This window comes from Lutra lutra, chromosome X (assembly GCF_902655055.1).
Source record: "Lutra lutra chromosome X, mLutLut1.2, whole genome shotgun sequence".
Classification (NCBI taxonomy): domain Eukaryota; kingdom Metazoa; phylum Chordata; class Mammalia; order Carnivora; family Mustelidae; genus Lutra; species Lutra lutra.
The window spans coordinates 37,329,705-37,348,308 of record NC_062296.1 but is presented as its reverse complement, the minus strand read 5'-3'; the positions used below and the strand labels follow the sequence as shown (position 1 = coordinate 37,348,308).

The 18,604-nt window shown below is 41.1% G+C and overlaps 1 protein-coding gene across 1 annotated transcript in view; it reads left to right on the top strand.

Moving 5' to 3' along the window:
- The window catches only part of ATG4A (autophagy related 4A cysteine peptidase), a 52,016-nt gene that overhangs the window by 15,328 nt on the left and 18,084 nt on the right, over nt 1-18,604 (top strand). Inside the window, exon 2 of the mRNA XM_047715191.1 lies at nt 17,156-17,266. Coding sequence (XP_047571147.1) covers nt 17,156-17,266 — 111 coding nt within the window. The remainder of the gene's footprint in view (nt 1-17,155; nt 17,267-18,604) is intronic.

Below are 18,604 nucleotides of genomic sequence, written 5' to 3'. Positions count from 1 at the left end.
ATACTCTAAAAAAAAAAAAGAAGAAGAGACATCTAGATGACCAACAGATGCATGGAAAGATATTTAGCATCGCTTATCATCAAGGAAATGCAAATCAAAACTTCAGTGAGATATCTGTCAGAATGGTTAAAATAAAAAGAAACAACAAGTGTTGGTGAGGGTGTGGAGAAAAAGGAACACTCATGCACCATTGGTGGGAATGAAAAGTGGTGCAGCTACTGTTGCAAATGGTATGTAGTTTCCTCAAAAAGTTAAAAACAGAGGGTCGCCTGGGTTGCTCAATCCGTTAAATGTCTGACTCTTTAGTTTCAGCTCAGATCATGATCTTAGGGTTGTGAGATCAAGCTCTGTATCAGGCTCTGCACTCAGCATGGAGTTTGCTTGAGATTCTCTCCCTCTCCCTCCCTCTCCCTCCCCAGCACCCCTCCCCCTACTTTCCCACTCTCTCTATAAAATAAATAAATTTAAAAAATCTTTTTAAAAAGTCAAAACTAGAATTACCGTATGTAGTAACTGCACTACTGTGTATTTACCCCCCAAATACAAAAACACTAATTCAAAAGAATACATGCACCTTTATGTTTATAGTAACGTTATTTATAATAGCCATGATATGGAAGCAACCCAAGGGTCCATCAATAGATGGATGGATAAAGAAATTGTATATATATGTGTGTGTGTATGTATATGGATATACATATATATGTATTAACATGTATATATAATACATTATATATCATGGGATATTATTCAGCTATGAAAAAGAATGAAATCTTGCCATTTGCAACATCTGGATGGAGCTAGAGTATAGTATCATGCTAAGCAAAATAAGTCAGAGAAAGAAATCCCATATAATCTCACTCATATGTGGAATTTAAGAAACAAAACAAATGAGCAATGGAAAAAAATGGGGAGAGAGAAACTAAGAAATAGACTCTTAACTATAGAGAACAAACTGATGGTTACCAGAGGGGAGGTGGGTAGAGAGATTTTAAGGAATTGTGTTGAATCTATAGGTTGTTTTAGGTCATATGGCTATCTTAACAATATTAAGTCTTTCAATCCATGAACACAGATGTCTTTCCACTTGTTTGTGTCATCTTTAATTTCTTTCAGTAATGTTTTGTAGTTTCCCACTGGTATACTTCTATACACTAAATAAAATTAGACTATCAAGTAAAAATTCTTTGTTAAATCTTGCTTTTCCAGTAGTTTCAGAGTATGAATGGTACCCCATCCATGGTTCCCACAAATTATTTGCTGCTCGGCACAATTGCCACCCATACCAGAGGCTCTGCTTATTCGGACATTAAAGCATCAGCAATCTCCTTTATGGTACAGGGTCTGCCTGCCATTTTTCTTTTTATTCACTATCATTACATTTCCCTTAAAACTAGTCTTGTTTAGTGACTCTAAACTTGAGACCCTGGCAGGACTGCTTAAGGATGGCAATAAAGGAAGGCAGAACCAGGCTTTGGGTGGAGAGAGACTTCAAAGTAAACCCAGCGCTGAGCCCTGGCTCCTCAGTGAAGCCTTCTCTGATTATGCTATCCCAGGCTCATCTCCTTTTCCTGACCTCCTGATAACACTTGTGTCTGTTATACAACCAGCATTCATCTCATCTTACCAACTAAAGTAGAACCTCAGTTACCTCACTCTTTCTGGGGAAAAGACATTTTGAATAAACAATTTCCTAAATGGCTCATGATTCCCTCTAAGCACTGTAAGCTTTTAACATTTTCACTATCATGAATGGAATTCCCCAAAGAGAGGGGAAAAAAAAAACAACCAAGAAGCAATTTACTCCTCTGATTTCTTATACAGCTTTTATGGACATAATCTAATTTTTTGAGTGAGGACCATTGTTATGACTATCAGTTATTATATGCTATAATGCAATGGTATTCTAAGGCCTGTTGAAATGTGATTTAATGGTTGTCCCTTCACTGCATGGTCCCAGACCATTTAGTCATTGTATGTGTGTGTGAGTATATGACTCCATATTAGTTTTTTTTATGATGTCCTGTCTGTTTCCTTGTCAGCTGGCCCTTTTTGCTGCTATCAATCTACTTTTATAAAATTAGTTTTTATCCCCTAGTTCAGAAGGTTCACGGAAGAGCTCTAAACTGGGACTCAATGCCTGAAGGGAATGCTTCTCAAGGGTCTTGAAAACTTCAGGATTTACCTTCTCTGGTCTGTTTTGTTTGTTTATCTGTAGGTTTGCTCTAGTTTGGCAAACTTAACTCTGAGACTAAGAACAAAATCTGCAGGAACAAGAACCACTGGGGACATTGAAACCAAATCAGTCTTCGTTTTTCCTTCTGTCTAGCTCCTCTCACACTTGCATGACTCTCCAATCAGACATTTCTTGCTGGATCTGATGGAAAGGATAGTTGGTGACAGGAAGCAGTCTGAGGCAACTCTGGCCTATATCACTTCCCGTCATCAGAGAAACAAACATCAAAAGGTGACACTTAAGAAACGGCATTTTCTATTTGGGGCTCTCTGACCAGGACTACTCAGGTCTCTGACGAGGAGCTCGGGGTGGGGAGTATTTTTAAATTTTGCTATCATGGTCATGATGGAGGGCAGAAAGTAGAAATGGGAACAGCCTTTCGGGATAGTTATTGTGAAATTCATAACAGAGAGGGAGAACCATGGCATGAGTGTTGCAGAAACAGTTCAAAGTTCTAGAAGTATGAACTGAATATAATGGAGAATACGCTAGAGATAGACTTAAAAGTCATAATTGGGAAAAGGAAAGAAACATTTCTTCGTCCTGCTTCCCTGTACACGTCTATTTTCAGTATTCATTATCATGGAATCATTCCAACTTTTCAGAGATGTTAGAATTTGAGTGCACTTGCTGATCCTAAATCTCTGGTGAAATGTAAGATGTGCGAAACTGAAGTACAAGCTTTGACATTTAAGTACATTTTCTCTTGGCCACAACCAGGCACAAGTTCTAACGAAACACTTAGCTTTGGGGATATTAACACTCATTTAAAGTTTACAAAGCATGTTTATATCCATTCTCTCATTTGCTCCTCACTATAGCCCTGTGGGGAAGATACTATCTACATTTTATGGATAAGGAAAGGGAATCTTAGTTTACAAGAGTTGCCCAAGGTAACGTATGTAGCAAAAGACAGAGCAGAAATAGAACCTAGCTCTTCCAATTCATAAGCCAGTGTTCTCTTCAGTCTACTATACTTTCTTCCACTAACATTTTGGGGGTGTGGGGAATTCAATATATTTCTCTGATGAAGATCAGCTAATGCTATAATAGAAAAGAAGAATTAGTAAGTTTGGGAATTTGTAATCAAATCAAAGTGAGCCTACAAAATTGATAACATTTTGGAATACTAGAAGTTGAAAACCCAATAAATTAGCCTGACATCTAAGTAATATCTGGAGCACCCAAATACTTTGACTTGGCTTTGATGTGTGTGTGTTGAGGGGGGGGAGAAACTTAGAGCTATATCTCTGCTCCTGATAAAAAATATTTTGTTGTTAGCATAATTTTGATCTATGTTGCCAATCTGTACCAGAAATAAATCTAGTATAGAGACTTACCTTTTTCTCTTTTCTTGAATTGAGGTATTCTTTACATACAGCTAAGTGCACAGATCTTAAGCTTACAGCTCAGTGAAATTTTATATATGTGTACCTCCACCCAGATCAAGATAACATTTCTTCCCTCACCTCTGCTGCCCCAAAGTTTCCATCTTGCCTCTTCCCACCAGCCAACACCACCTCCCAAAGGTAACAACTATTCTGACTGCTATTATCATAGATTAGTTTTGCCCGATTTCAGACTTCATATGAACAGAATCATATTGTATGTACTATTTTGTGTCTGACTTCTTTTGTTTAATGCATCTGTGAGATTCATCTGTGTCTTGTACCTAATATTAGTTCTTTTTTGTTGCTCTGTACCATTGCTATGAATGGTTTGCCACAGTTGATCCATGCACCTTGTCTTAGTCCATTCAGGCTGCTGTAACAAACCTTCATAGACCAGATGGCTTAAGCCACAAACATTTATTCTCACAGTTCTAGAGGCTGGGAAGCCCAAGATCATGGCACCTGCAGGCTGGGTATCTGGTGAGGTCTCTCTTTCTGGCTTGCAAATGGCTACCTTCTTGCTGTGTCTTCACATGAGGGAGGCAGATCATCTCTCTGGTATCTTTCCTTATACAGGAACTGATCCCACTCACAGGGAGTCTATCCTCATGACCTAACTACCTCCCAAAAGGCCCACCTCCAAATGCCATCATACTGGGGATTAGTGCTTCAACCTATGTATTTGGGGCAAACACTAACACTGTGTATCCCACTGATGGACACTTGGATTGCTTCTAGGCTTTGGATATTATGGATAAAGCTGCTACGAACATTTTTTACCGTATCTTTCAGTGGACACATGCACTCATTTTTCTTGGACATAAATCTAGGAGTGGAGTCTTCAGGGTAGGTGGAGTAAATCAAAAGAGATTTTTAACTTAGAATAAGTTAACTCAGTATTAATGAAAGAGCTGATGGCTGAGCATCTTATAAGCAGCCCTACTTTATGAAGAGCCACTTTTGGAGTTAAAAACGAATCTGTGTTTGTTTAGCAGATCAAGATTTTCTGCCTGAAGATATTAGAGAGTATTCTTTTTAAGATTTTATTTATTTATTTATTTGAAAGATCACAAGTAGGTAGAAAGGCAGGCAGAGAGAGGTGGGGCGGGGGGGGAAGCAGGCTCCCTGCTGAGCAGAGAGCCCAATGTGGGGCTTGATCCCAGGACCCTGGGATCATGACTTGAGCTGAAGGCAGAGGCTTTAACCCATTGAGCCACCCAGGCGCCCCTATTAGAGAGCATTTTTGCTGTGGTTGGTGGGTTGCTTTTCAGCAGATAGATGTTTATTTTCCTGGTGTCTGGTATACAGAGTGCACAACAGGGATGAGGAGCCATTTTATAGCAAGCTGCATCTTTTTATTTTTTTTTAAGATTTTATTTATTAAAGAGAGAGAGAGATCATAAGTAGGCAGAGACGCAGGCAGAGAGAGAGAGAGAAGGAAGCAGGCTCCCTGCTGAGCAGAGAGCTGCATGCGGGACTCGATCCCCGGACCCTGAGATCATGACCTGAGCCAAAGGAAAAGGCTTAACCCACTGAGCCACCCAGGCACCCAAGCTGCATCTTTTTGAGATGGAGTAAATACAGTTGTCTCTTCTTGGGGCACCATGGCTCAAATAATGACAAAATAGTGTTGGAAAATCAGGTTCACTTTACAGAACTTTACCCGAGGGTTAACTTGGAACACATCTTTTGTTTTGAAAGTGAAGGTACATGTATAATTTTATGCAATCCAAAAACTGAACTCTGGCAGTATAGTTTTACATGACATCAAAGGTAAAGAATTTTTAAACATCATATGCCTGCTGGCAGTGTTTCCTAATGAAGTGTGATGTTGAAAGGGTATGGAGAAAATTCCCGTGGTCTGGGAAGTGGGTGAGGTGATTGTAAACAGAGGCGAAAAACTGGGCAAGTGCCCTAAATGAAGTGGAGAGTTACTGTTCCTGGGGAGGACTCCAGAGTTTTTGCCCTTGTGCTGTGCCAGTGAGCGTGCCCCAAGACAGAGATCCACCTTCTCCCCTTCCTTGACAAAGATGGTCACTTTAGGCTTTTTTTTTTTTTTTTCTTAACAGAAGCTAATTTGATAATGTTTAAAAACCAACAACTAAGATTGGTATTACAGGCAATTACTTGTTGCGCTGTTTCTATTCTGCCCATGGGGAGATGCCCAGACTTCCTCCTGAGTGTGTTTGAAAGTGTTCAGGGGCTCCAGGAAGCCTGGGTTAAGTCCAGAAGCCTAACCAAGGCTTCCAAGGCCAACATCTCCTGGGCATGTTTGTTTCTCCAGCCTCAACCCCTGACAGTTTCCATGTGGCCTCACTGTTGCATAGTCTCTCAGCCCTCGGCATTTGGGTCCAAGCTGCTCTTCTGCCTGGAACATCCTTCTACCATATTTGCTAAACTCTGATCATTTAAGGCTAAATCCTGTCATCACCTCTCTTCCTCAAGCCTTCTCTGTGCCCAGGCTGGCTTAGATGGTCCTCTGCTGTGCTTCCTTAGTTCCGCCTGCCAACACTGGCCATACCGCATAAAAACAAACTCTCCTTCTTTCTCTCTTCCCATCAGACTTGGAGTTGCTTAACACGTCTTACCCTCCCCAAGGCCTTGTACAATGTCAGTCATATGGCAGGTCCTCCACAAAGGATTGTTAAATGGATGTTTGCACAGACATATGAACCAGCTTGCCGACTTTTGTCAGTGTGCCCATTCATCCCATAAACATTTGATGGGGCGTAGGGGACAACTTATTTCAAGGTCCTATGATTGGAGCTTTCGGGGATATGGAGAGAAGCACTACGTGGACTGAGGTGGGAGTTTGTTCCAATAACAGAGATATGACATGCCTGAAAATCACACTACTCTAGAGAACAAAGTGCCCGGTGCCATAAAAGAGATAAAAATAAGGGACTGTAGCAGCTTAGAAGAAGCCATTTTCTTGGTGGGAAAATTGAGGAAAACGTGTTCATAGAGAAAGTAGCATTTGAGGTAGGACTTAAGTATAGGTAGGACATGAATGAGCAGAGAGCCTCCAATGTATCACATGGTTTCTTTTGGCTGAAAAGAGTAGATCTCCTGAAGGAGTAATGAGCAGCGGGGAACAAATACAAATGTAGGAGGTGGCCATATAGGAGAGAGCCTTAAATTCCAGGCTGATGAGTTCATATGTGACTCCTATCAGTTGGAGCAATCTTGGAAGCCCGGTGAAGCTTTTGAGCAGCTCAGTGACACAGGTGAAGAGATCCTCTAAGATTAGTCTGATAATGCTGTATTTTAATATTTTCTTAGTAAACTATTATTAACTAAATTGCCAATAATTATTTTTACTAAATAAATAGCATGGAAAAACTTCAAGGCCTGTAGCTCCTTGACCTTTTTGCACTAGTCCTTTCTCACTGGAAATCTAGATGAGTAAGAGATCATATGACCAATTAGTTCTGAGAAATGAACATTGAAATGGACAGAGGAAGGAAACACTAGCAAGACAGAAATGGCTCATAAAAATGCATAGACACATAAAGAGTTGTTTGCTTAGGAACCGTGTCCAAAACATTGCCTTCAGCTGTCTGGAAAAATCTGGACAAAGTATATGAATAATATTGCTAAGATTTATTCCTTTGGGGTAGTTTAGATCACTTCCAGTTTAAAATAATTATACTCTTCTCGCCTTGGGCAGTCTACTTTTACTCTCCCCTATAAACAGTGGGGACTGCATTGTCAGTTTGTTTTATAGTATGTTATATGACCAGAGGATCTGATTTCTTGCCACCTTAGGCCAGGGCTTCAATGCTTTGTGTCTGCATTATTGCATTATTACAACAACTTTCTCATTCCTGCCCCTTGTCTCCAATGCCTTGGAACCAGCTTTTATTGTAGCAGCAAGGTATAGGAGAAGAATACTGGACAGAGAGTAACGTTAAGTCGGTTTGAATCCTGGTTATACAGCTCGCTGACTCTGGGCAAGACTGCTCACCTCTCTGAGACTCAGTTCCTTCAACTCTAAACTGGAAGTAATGATCTTTGCCCTGGATACCTCAAGAGTCTGTCTCAAGCATCACGTGAGAGGGCTCTGAAAGCTGTTAGTAGCTTGACTGAGACTTGGACTCTACCAGCGTGCTTCGTACCCTCTACCATCCAGTCTCGAGTCACGTCGCTAATCTCATTGCCCAGTATTCTCCAGAACTTAGCCCCCTCTCTGACACACACATACTTACTAGCATTCCCCTAATCTGGAATTTTCTCCTGTCTTATCTCTGTTCATCCTACTTGAAGCAATAATTTAAGCACCAGTTAAAATCCTATGTCCTCTTTGAAATCATTTCTGATGGCTCTAATGCTCATTGATTTCCCCCTTTTCTGAATTTTGATCACATTCAGTTATTATCAACACTTGCTTATGCAGTGCCTTTTATTATTAGATTTTTCATGGATGTAAGGCTCATATCTTTAGATATTATACTTTTATGATGCCTTCAATTGCTCATTTAAATTTAGTGACTATTTGTGAAGCTACTTCCTGTATATCCCTCACAGAACCAAGTACAGAACTTAGTAAATAATTGTTGGCTTACTTATTTAGAAATTCACATACAGACTCTCTTAAGAGAGAGAGACAAGTAAACCCATCTTCTTTCCCCAGAGTTTGAAGTACCCCTCCTAAAAACCCACACTACCTCTACCTCCATAGATAGGTTGTTAGGATAAACCTGCTCAGTAGAACTTGTTATAGCTGTGCTGTCCAGTATGGTAGCCAATAGCCACACATGGCTGTTGAGTGCTTGAAATGGGGCTAGTGCAACTGAGTAACTTACATTTTGGTTGTATTTAATTTTAGGTAATTTAAATGTGAGCAGCTGCGTATAGCTAGTGGCTACTGTATGGACAGTATAGGTCTAGACCACTGGCTTTCTAACTTTTTTGATCCAACAGTACAATAGGAAATACATTATGTATTGCTACCCAGTTTATTTACACACAAATGAGTCTCATGAAATGGTACGAATCCTTATTACATGTGATATGTTCTAATATTTTTCTGTTGTATTTAATGTCATTTTTTTTTAAATGCTGGTTGTGACCCATTGTGTAGATTTCATAGCCTGCTGAGGAGTTATGATGTGCTGTTTGAAAAACACACTGCTCATTTTATAGATGGAGAATCTAAGGCCCAAAGAACTGCAGTAAGTTCTCCAAGGTCACACAGCTAGTTGGTGGCAGGGTAGGACTAGAACCTAAATTTTAGGGTTTTTTGGCTAGAGTTATTTTTGAGAGGGGTGAGGGGTGATTCCTCCTTTTCTTCACCTGCCATAAAAACCACATTTTGTTTTTGTTTTTAGTTTTTGTTTATTTGTTTTTGTTTTTGTTTAGAGAGAGAGAGCGCACGCATGTGCGCGTGCGGGGTGAGGGGGCAAAGGGAGAGGGAGAGAGAGAATCTTAAGTAGGCTTCATGCCCAGCACAGAGCCTGACCTGAGACTCGATCCCATGACCCTGAGATTGTGACCTGAGCTGAAATCCAGAGTCCGACATTTAACTGACTGAGCTACCCAGGTGGCCCCAGTTTTTTATGTTAGAGAAATACTGTTTGATACATTCTTCATTTTGGCAAAACATTTTCATGATATCTTGATTCCCACATGAATCATGAGCTCTATATTTGAGCATTCCTGTTCTTTTGGTTTGGACATTGTCCAAAATCAAAGATACAATACAATGGGGGCTTTTTTTGGACCCACTACATGACAGCAACTTGTACTCCTTGGGAATACAACCACGGTTTGCACTAAGTAGATTGAGTCTTAACAACAAAACCTGTTGATAATCAAGGTAATTCTCACCTCAGTTTGTGGGATAGTTGCCTCAAGTCTTGAATTATAAAGCCAATCAAATACTTTTTGTCTGTTTGTCCATCCATTCATCCATCCATCCATCCATCCATCCATCCAATGTCCTGCCTTCTTTGTCTTATCAATGAAGATAAGCCTTATCAAAATGGCATCTTTTTATTCTTCTGAAAAAAAAAAAAAGGAATATCTTCAAAAAGAGCAGAGTTACATTGTCAAAAGCAAAAAGGGGCAGCAATTTGAGGGGCAGTGATCTGAGTGGTAGGTGTATTTCTTACCAGTTCATGCATGGAATCCCATTTCTTCATGGGTGTTTCTAAATGTGCTTCAGTCAGCAGAAAACAGACAATAATTTGTCCTGAAATGAGAAGAACAAAAATATACTTAAAGAGGCAATGAGTTTTAAAAAAAAAATAACTTTAAAGATTTATTTATTTTTATTTTAGAGCATCAGGGGAGGAGCAGAGGGAAAGGGAGAGAGAGAATCTCAAGCAGACTCCCCGCTGAGTGCAGAGCCAGAGGCAGGGCTCGATCTCATGACCCTGAGTTCATGACATGAGCTGAAATCAAGAGTCGGACCCTTAACTGACTGAGCCACCCAGGCACCCCCCAAAAGAATCACTTTAAAGGAAAACCAGAGAGTCCAATTTTGCATTTAATTTGATTCTTACCACCATTATCAGTAGGATGAATTGACCGAAATCTGTAAGAAATGTTCTATTTTGTGGGGCCAAGTTATTTATGGCCCAGTTGGTTTTTCTAGCTGTAGAGGGTACTGTCATTTCTCAGTCACTGAACAATGGTCCCTCGGCAACTGGACTGGTTATCCCTTTGTGGACTTGCCCTGAAATTTGTCAGGCACAGCCTCCTGCTCTCCACCACCACCAGCACCAGTCAGTTAAATAGAATCTCCTTAAGTCATAAAGTCCACTGAAGCCTAACCCTTTGGTTTAGATTCTGTATTGTAAGTCTAAAATGATAAATGTTTTCTTGGGGTGCCAAAGTTTATAGTGTTATAGAGAAATCCTTATGTCTTCTGCACTATTTGACAACTCAGCATCTCTAGGATTTGATTTGCTGAATACATTCAAGAAAACTTGCATTTTGGGACATGGTAGTCCCTCCTGAAATGATGAGGATTGTTGTCCAGTTCTCTATTTTCTAGGTTCTTGGTTGTCAGGAAAGCAGGGCAGTGGGAGGGAGAGAAATGCAGATGGGAAAGGCCTGTGCCTGGGTGGGCAGAGGCTGGCAAGACCAGAACACTAAGTGGACCCAGGAGGAGGGGGGTGAAGGCACATTTTAGGCTGAGCTTTGTTGTTTTGAATTCCACCTGCCTCCCGAGGCTCTGCTAATCCACCTGCTGTCTACCATGTCCCTCTTCACAATCCCTGTGCAGGTTGACTTCCTCCACTTTTTTTTTAACCCTGTCCTTCTTCTATCAACCAAACCCATGAGTCCTACATGTTCTGGTTAGATCACACTTTATCTCCCTACCCCACATCTTGTTTTTCTGCTCCAATTTAATCATCCACACTTCCAAATTGCAGGTTATTTTTGTCTCCCTCCCTCCCTCTCTCTCTCTCTGTATCTCTCTTTCTCTCTCTCTTCCCCCCCAGCCCCACCCCACCTTCAGTTGCTTGCCAATCTTTTTGATGTTCCCTCAACCAGGAATTTCTTCCCTTCCCCCTTCCCACTTATAACTCATTTCTATTAAGGCTCAGCTCAGATACTACCTTCTCTAGGTTGTAGAAGGCCCACTCACCCCCAGTTGGAATTAATCATTTGTTGCCTTCCATGTCACTTTCTTTCTTTATGGAATTATATTTGACACACAATAAATCTGTTAGTTTCAGGTGTATAGCCTAGTATTTTGATGTTTTTGATGTTTTGATATATTATGAAACGATCACCTCGATAGGGCTAATTACCATCTGTCACTGTACAAAGTTATCCCAATATTATTGACTATATTCCCTATGTTGTATACTATATCACTTTCCTTTATTATAGTACTTATTGTTATTAGTTGTTTCCAGACCTACCCTCTCCACTAGATTAAAAGCTTTTGGAGGATGGGTGCTACGGCTCAGTGATGTTTTAGCCTCTGTGCACATGGTAGGTACTCAGTAAAAGTTTATGGAATTAATATATTAATGAATATTCAACCCTTACCATACCTATCTTCTTAGATATTTTCTTATGTTTTTGAAGCTGTTACTTGACAGTATATTAAATATGTATGTACTGCTGAGAAGGCTGTTCTAGAATCAGCAGTATCCTGGCATGCCTTTAAAATCAGGTGGCCTATAAGGAAGATGTGCCATAGTATCTCAGGCGCCTTCTGGCCCTGAGATTCTGTTACCATGAGATTTCACTTTCAAGAATTTGTGTTGTTTATGGGACACAAGCTCCACAGAATCTAGGAGCCCTCACGTACAAGTGTCTTTGGGAAGTTCTATCAGAAAATGTATCGTTCAAAGCCATTTTCTCATTTGCTTGCAATTTTGTGAAATAACCCTTAGAAATCTGGTCAATGACTAGAAAACATATTAAAGTAAGACATAGCAGAAATGGCTGAGTGAGGGCCTCTGAAAATTCTGTCTATAATAGCAATGAAAAAAAAAATAGCAAAAATGGCCATAATCAACCTTTTCTGGACTGTAGACATTTTCCAAAGGCTTGCAACAGTCTGGGTAGTATTTATTCAAGAAAAGCAGCTGCATTTTGGTAAGAATAATAAGCTTTGTGGTGTTTTCACTTGCCCTATGCCCATCCCTTGCTCTCCAGCCCTATAGGAGTCTTGAGAATTTAGAGCTTCTAATTGCAGGGAAAGCCAGGAGCCTGACAGCCATTGTAGGACACAGAATGGAGTTGGAGTTCCTGTAAAGCCACATTTTTATTTTATTTTTAAAAAGACTGTGTTGATTTATTTCAGAGAAAAAGAAAGAGAGAGAGAGAGAGCAGGAGCAGGGCAAGGGGCAGGGAGAGAAAGAGAAGCAGACTCCCCGCTGAGCAGGGAGCCTGACATGGGGCTTGATCCCAGGACACCAAGGTCATGACCTGAGCCAAAGGCAGATACTTAACCAAATGAGCCACACAGGCAGTCCAAGCCTCATTTTCAGAGAATTGTCATTATTTGATCTTCCTGATAGTTCCTTGGAAGACCCCACTTGCAAGACTGTATTTATTTGCCCTTACTTGGAATGGCAGGGGCTTTTTTTTTTTAAATTAAACTATTAGAGGTGCAGACACTATGGAAAACAGTATGGAGGTTCCTAAAGAATTAAAAATAGAAATATCATATGATCCAGTAATTCCACTTCTGGGTATTTACCTGAAGCAAAAAACAAAACAAAACAAAAACAAACAAACAAAACATTAATTAGAAAAGATATGTGCACCCCTGTGTTTGTTATAGCATTATTTACACTAGCCAAGATATGGAAAGAAGCCCACTGTCCATCAGTAGGTGAAAGGATAAAGATTGTGTGTGTGTGTGTGTGTGTGTGTGTGTGTGTGTGTGTGTGTGTAATGGAATATTACTCAACCATAAAAACAAATGAAATCTTGCCATTTGTGACAACATGGATGGATCTAGAGCGTGTTAAGTTAAATGAAATAAGTCAGGCAGAGAAAGATAGATGTGATAAAATTTCACTTGTATGTGGAATCTAAAAAACAAAATAAGCAAACAAACCAAGAACAGACTCATAATTACAGAGAAAAAACTGGTGGTTGCTAGAGGGGAAAACGGTGAGGGAATGGGGAAAACAGGTGAAGGGGATTAAGAGGTATAAACTTCCAGTTATAAAATAAATAAGTCATGGGGACTGGAAGTATAGCATAGGGAATATAGTCAATAGTCAATTACAATATTGTAATGATTTTATATGGTGACAGATGGTGACTACACTGATTGTGGTGACCATTGAGTAATATATAAATTGTCAAATCTCTGTGTTGTATACCTAGAACTAATAAAATATTGTATGTCAGCTCTATTTCAGTTGAAAGTAAAATGATCAAATGAAAAAAACATTATAGAGGCCATTGATTAACTTCATAGCTGGCTGAGGCAGTAGATAACTGAAAAGCATAAAAGAAAAAGCTAAGGAATAACGTGTTCATTGGAGCTTGGAAAGTTTGGGCATACCCCTGGGAATCTAGAAGACTATATGCATGCTCAGGGCTATGTGCATTCCTATTGTTATGTGCATGCTGAGGAAAGACCTGATGGGGCTCTAGGCTTTCACTCTGGCTGGTCCCAAGCTCTGCACAAGGGAAGACTAAGGCAGAGTTATCCACTGGCTGGCTGAATGTTGAAGGCATGTCCCAACATGTACACAGATCCTCTTGGCCAAGACTGGGAGACTTGCTGGTTCCAGAAGTTTAAGGCAATCTTGGTTCAGTTATTAGCTGACCACTAAGCCAACCCAGCAGAGACTTCAGTGCAATAATCATTATCAAAGTAAAATGGAACAGAGTGAAGCCTGTTGTTCATCAGACCTTGTAGAAGCAAATTCTTGGTCCACCCAACTGCAGTCTTTGTAGCTCTGCCTGTATAGTTTCTATCTCTTTCAACAGGCTGAAAGGACAGGAAAATCATATGGGGATGATGTCCTTGTTGTTTTTAAGGCAAGATAAAGGTAGTTTATGAAAAAAAAAATTTAAAGGACTGTGTTAGTCAGAAGTGATTCTGTTGGAAAATGCGACTTCACTTCTGCACCTCAGTGATGTCTTGGCCTGCTTCTTCATTGCTCTGAGTTCTCCAGGTGGACGACCCTATTCCCCTTTCCTCACCAGACTCTCTTGAATATACCCTCCCCATGTTACTGCTCTTTGCTCCTGTTATCTCACCTTCTGTTCTGGCTTTCATTTGCTTCATCCATGTACCTCCATCTGGGTCTTGCTATAGCCTGACACACTGCATTCTGGGAGTCCATCTTCTAAGGGGAGAATTGGGAAGAATAGAGATGGTAATCACCTTCTTGCTGGGCCAAGAAGGGCTGAATAGCAAGGGAACAATTCTTTGGTGACCATTTTGGTCAGGGCCGTCCCAAATGAAGCAACACAGTTCTTACAGGTTTTAAGGGGGTGTACTAATTTGACCAGATGGCTGGGCCATGACTCACTGAGACAGGATTGGAGATAGAGAAACGTTTTTGTTTTTGTTTTTGTTTTTTTCTGGCCAGTACTAAAAAAAGACCCAAGGCTTATATGCATACATGCTATACATTCATCCAGTGCTGCTCTTCCTCACCCCTACCAAAGGAATGCCAAACAGGCTGCCCCTTTCCTGCACTCCTCTTGAGCTCCTTATTTTCTGACTCTGTTTCTAGGCTACACTGGATGTTCATTTTAACCTGGTTTCTCCTGCCTGTGAGGGGTAAAGAGTAGGGTGGGAAGGTACACAGTGTGACTTACGCCACCTCAGTCCACTACCTCCTGGGGATGGCCTGACCTGGTGGTCATTTTTAGCCTGGTATTTCCTGGGCCTGGGCCAGGGGCCGAGGCCAGTGGCAGAAAGGGTAAGATGGCACAGGTTCCCTGGCAGATTCTGCAGTGATGAGCGTTCGCTGGGGAACAAAATGGCTGCCTCATTTCTAACCCCTTCTGGTTTGAAATACTGTCTGAGACTCTAATCTTAATGATTAAAACATCCTGAGGAGAAAAGCTACTTAAATCCCTGAAAGATTGGGCTTCTGTAATAAGTTTCAAGAAAGGTGATATCCCTGGGTAGCTGTTTTTCTAAAATTATAACTTTAGACTGTAACTTCAGTTTGCACAAATTATACAAAATAAAACTTTAGCCTCCAACCAAGTATTTTGAGCAGGTGAACCTGTTTTCATGATCATATGGGACTCGTTTATATTTAGGAACATTTATTTCTATGAAAACAGCATGCTCCTGCCTCAGAAAACAAAGCCAAAAGTAAACAATTCTTCCTTTCAAGTGGGTTAAACATATCTCGCAATGTCATTTTTACAGGAAAACTGTTCCCCTGGGGCTCACAGGGACTGCTTTGGGAGAGTCCCTGCAGCTGTTTGGAGCTAGGGCCCCTACTCTCTCTGAACTCCCTTCTCCACAGGGGTCAGGGAGCCTCCAAGAGCTCAGAGGAGAAGGCATGTATTAGATGTCTTAGCTTTGAACTTTCAGTGCGTTGAAATATGAACTATGAAATGTACTATCAATTTGATTTCTCTGGTTACAGGTTAAAATAGGTTTTTGTGGGCTATCTTGGAAACTTATTTACCACCTACAATATTATTTTCTCTCAGAAAATTGCTTAAAGAGAACTTTCGAGATAGGACCCCTTCATAAGTCATTCTTAACTCTTTGAGCAGACTCTTCCCCACAGGAGATACAAAAGTGAATTTTACCTCATCCCACATTATGTGGTCCCAAGTTCTGAGAGTCTGGCCCGTGAATTGCAAAGATTAATTATGTCTTTTCAGTTACTTTATCATGAGAGATCACCACAGGCATCTGTGAATCTCAAGAACAAGTTATTTTTATCTTCAACTTAAAGATCCTTCTCTGCAGAAGTCATATGTGAATAAAATGGCAACTAAAAGTACTGTGAAAAGAAGGGCCATCTGTACCCCAATGTTCATAGCAGCAATGGCCACAGTCACCAAACTGTGGAAAGAACCAAGATGCCCTTCAACGAACGAATGGATAAGGAAGATGTGGTCCATATACACTATGGAGTATTATGCCTCCATCAGAAAGGATGAATACCCAACTTTTGTAGCAACATGGACAGGACTGGAGGAGATTATGCTGAGTGAAATAAGTCAAGCAGAGAGAGCCAATTATCATATGGTTTCACTTATTTGTGGAGCATAACAAATAACATGGAGGACATGGGGAGATGGAGAGGAGAAGGGAGTTGAGGGAAATTGGAAGGGGAGATGAACCATGAGAGACTATGGACTCTGAAAAACAACCTGAGCGTTTTGAAGGGGCAGGGGGTGGGAGGTTGGGGAAGCCAGGTGGTGGGTATTATGGAGGGCACGTATTGCATGGAACACTGGGTGTGGTGCATAAACAATGAATTCTGTTACACTGAAAAGAAATTAAATTAAAAAAAGAATTTAAAAAATAAAGTCTATTAAAAATGAAAAAAAAAAAGAATGAAAGAAAAAAAAAGTACTGTGAAAACATCTGGGCTTCGAGCTGGAATCTTACATTTTCAGAGCTGTGTAATCTTCCATGTTTGTCATAGCCCTTTCCAAAGCCACCGGCCACTTGAAACCTCACAGTGTCCCCTGTGACGTGGGCAGGAGTTCGGTATGCAAGCATTAGGTGAGATAAAGGATGCAAGATAAAGCATTAGGTATCACCGTATTACCTTGACACACTCTTGCTAGGAGAAGCTAGTTAAGTGGCAATTTACAAAAAAGACCCCATGACAAAAAGGTTCTGAAATGACCATCACTAAATATTCAGAGATGGTACCAAATGGGACCATGAGAAAGGGAAGGTAGAGATAGGTGGTCAAAAGGAAATCCCTCTACTAGAGGATTTTGAGGCTTCCTGAGTATCTTTGTTCCTCAAAGAAAAGGATTTGCTTCCACATGATTCAGGCCAATGACCTTCCACCTTCAGGATGGAGGGAATAATGAGTAAGCCACAGAAGCGAACCCCCTCCGTCACATTTTGCTGTAAGTTTCTCTCCTCTTCTTTCAGTTTTATCCAGGTATGAAAACCAGATTACTATTTTTGCTGACTACTTAGAAGAATTTCCAGATACAGATGAGCTGGTATGGATCTTGGGGAAACCGCATCTTCTCAAAACGGGTAAGGTTTGGTAGCATTTGTCTGTGAGAACCCAAATGAGGTGGGTGCCCGAGGTTAAGGTCCCATTCATTTTTCCGTATCGGGTTGGTGGAATGTTACTTTGGTTACTGTTAATTCACTCTTAGGTGGATATATATACCTTGCAGCCAGAGGAATTCAAGCCTCAAACCCGTTGCCTGCATAGGTTCCTTCCAAGGCCCAAGAGTCCCTGGGTGGGCGGGGGTGGCGGGGAGAGTTCACATGGTCATGAGTGTTGGTACGATTTGAAAAAAGTTAGAAATATTTTTATTATTTTCTTAAAGGAAAACCACTGACTTCTGTAAGCCTTGGGTTTCATAAACCATGCCCCCACTCCTAGTATCACTGACCAGTACTTAGTCTGCAATGCCTGGACTACATACTTCCCATTCCCCTTGTGTCCTTTTCTGTCTCAATTCAAAATGCTGCCACCTAGGGGACTCCTTATCAGCCTATGGCTGTCAGAAACTCTCACACGCTAAGGAGTCTTCTTCTAGCTGTCGATCTTCACTGACGGTCAGCACCGTCTCAGTGTAGTCTGACCTTGTATAGACCTTTTAGCCACCGCAGCTAGGTGGGAAGGAGGCTGGGATATTTCTTCCCTAGCCTTGTATACTTACAGATTGGGGAATTCCTTTTCCCTAACACTGCTAACAACCCAGCACCCAGTTGAAGCCTGTGCTTGGAGAGAGTCAACTCTGCTTTTTCTGTTTATCTGAGGAGAGACCCTCTTTGAAGGCCTTAGCATTGAGGAGGAGATAGGAAGGAGCTGATCACAATGCAAGAAATGCTTTGAAGAAACACACAAAAGCACTTGTGATGTTTCGTATCCATTTAGATTACAAATGCCAGTTGTAGTAGATAGTACGGACACAATTCACACACTTAATTTGCTTAACGGTTATCTCTTCTTTTTAGGTAAACACATGTACATGCACACACACATGCGCACGCCCCCCTCTCATCCCTCCTCACCCCTGCCACCATTTTAGATAATGGACAGCGGGTACCAGTGAGAGAACCAACCAACTGTCATCATTCGGGCAGGGGCTGATTGCCTCGCTTGCGGGTTATCCTTGCTTTTCCTATTCCTCGTCTTTTGGCCGTGCTCCCAGTGTTAGTACCTGCCAGGGCCACGTCGCTCTATTAGAAGGAGACAAGGAACCACCCCTGGGGCCAGTAGCTCTGGTCAAAACCTAGGTGAGGAGGAATGCTGAAATTACTTGGCTAAGATGAGACTGGGTTGCCTCTGAACTTCCCTAGCCCCCTCACAATAGTACTGACCAGTCGGTTATTTGAAAATGAGTTGGCTGCTGGCCC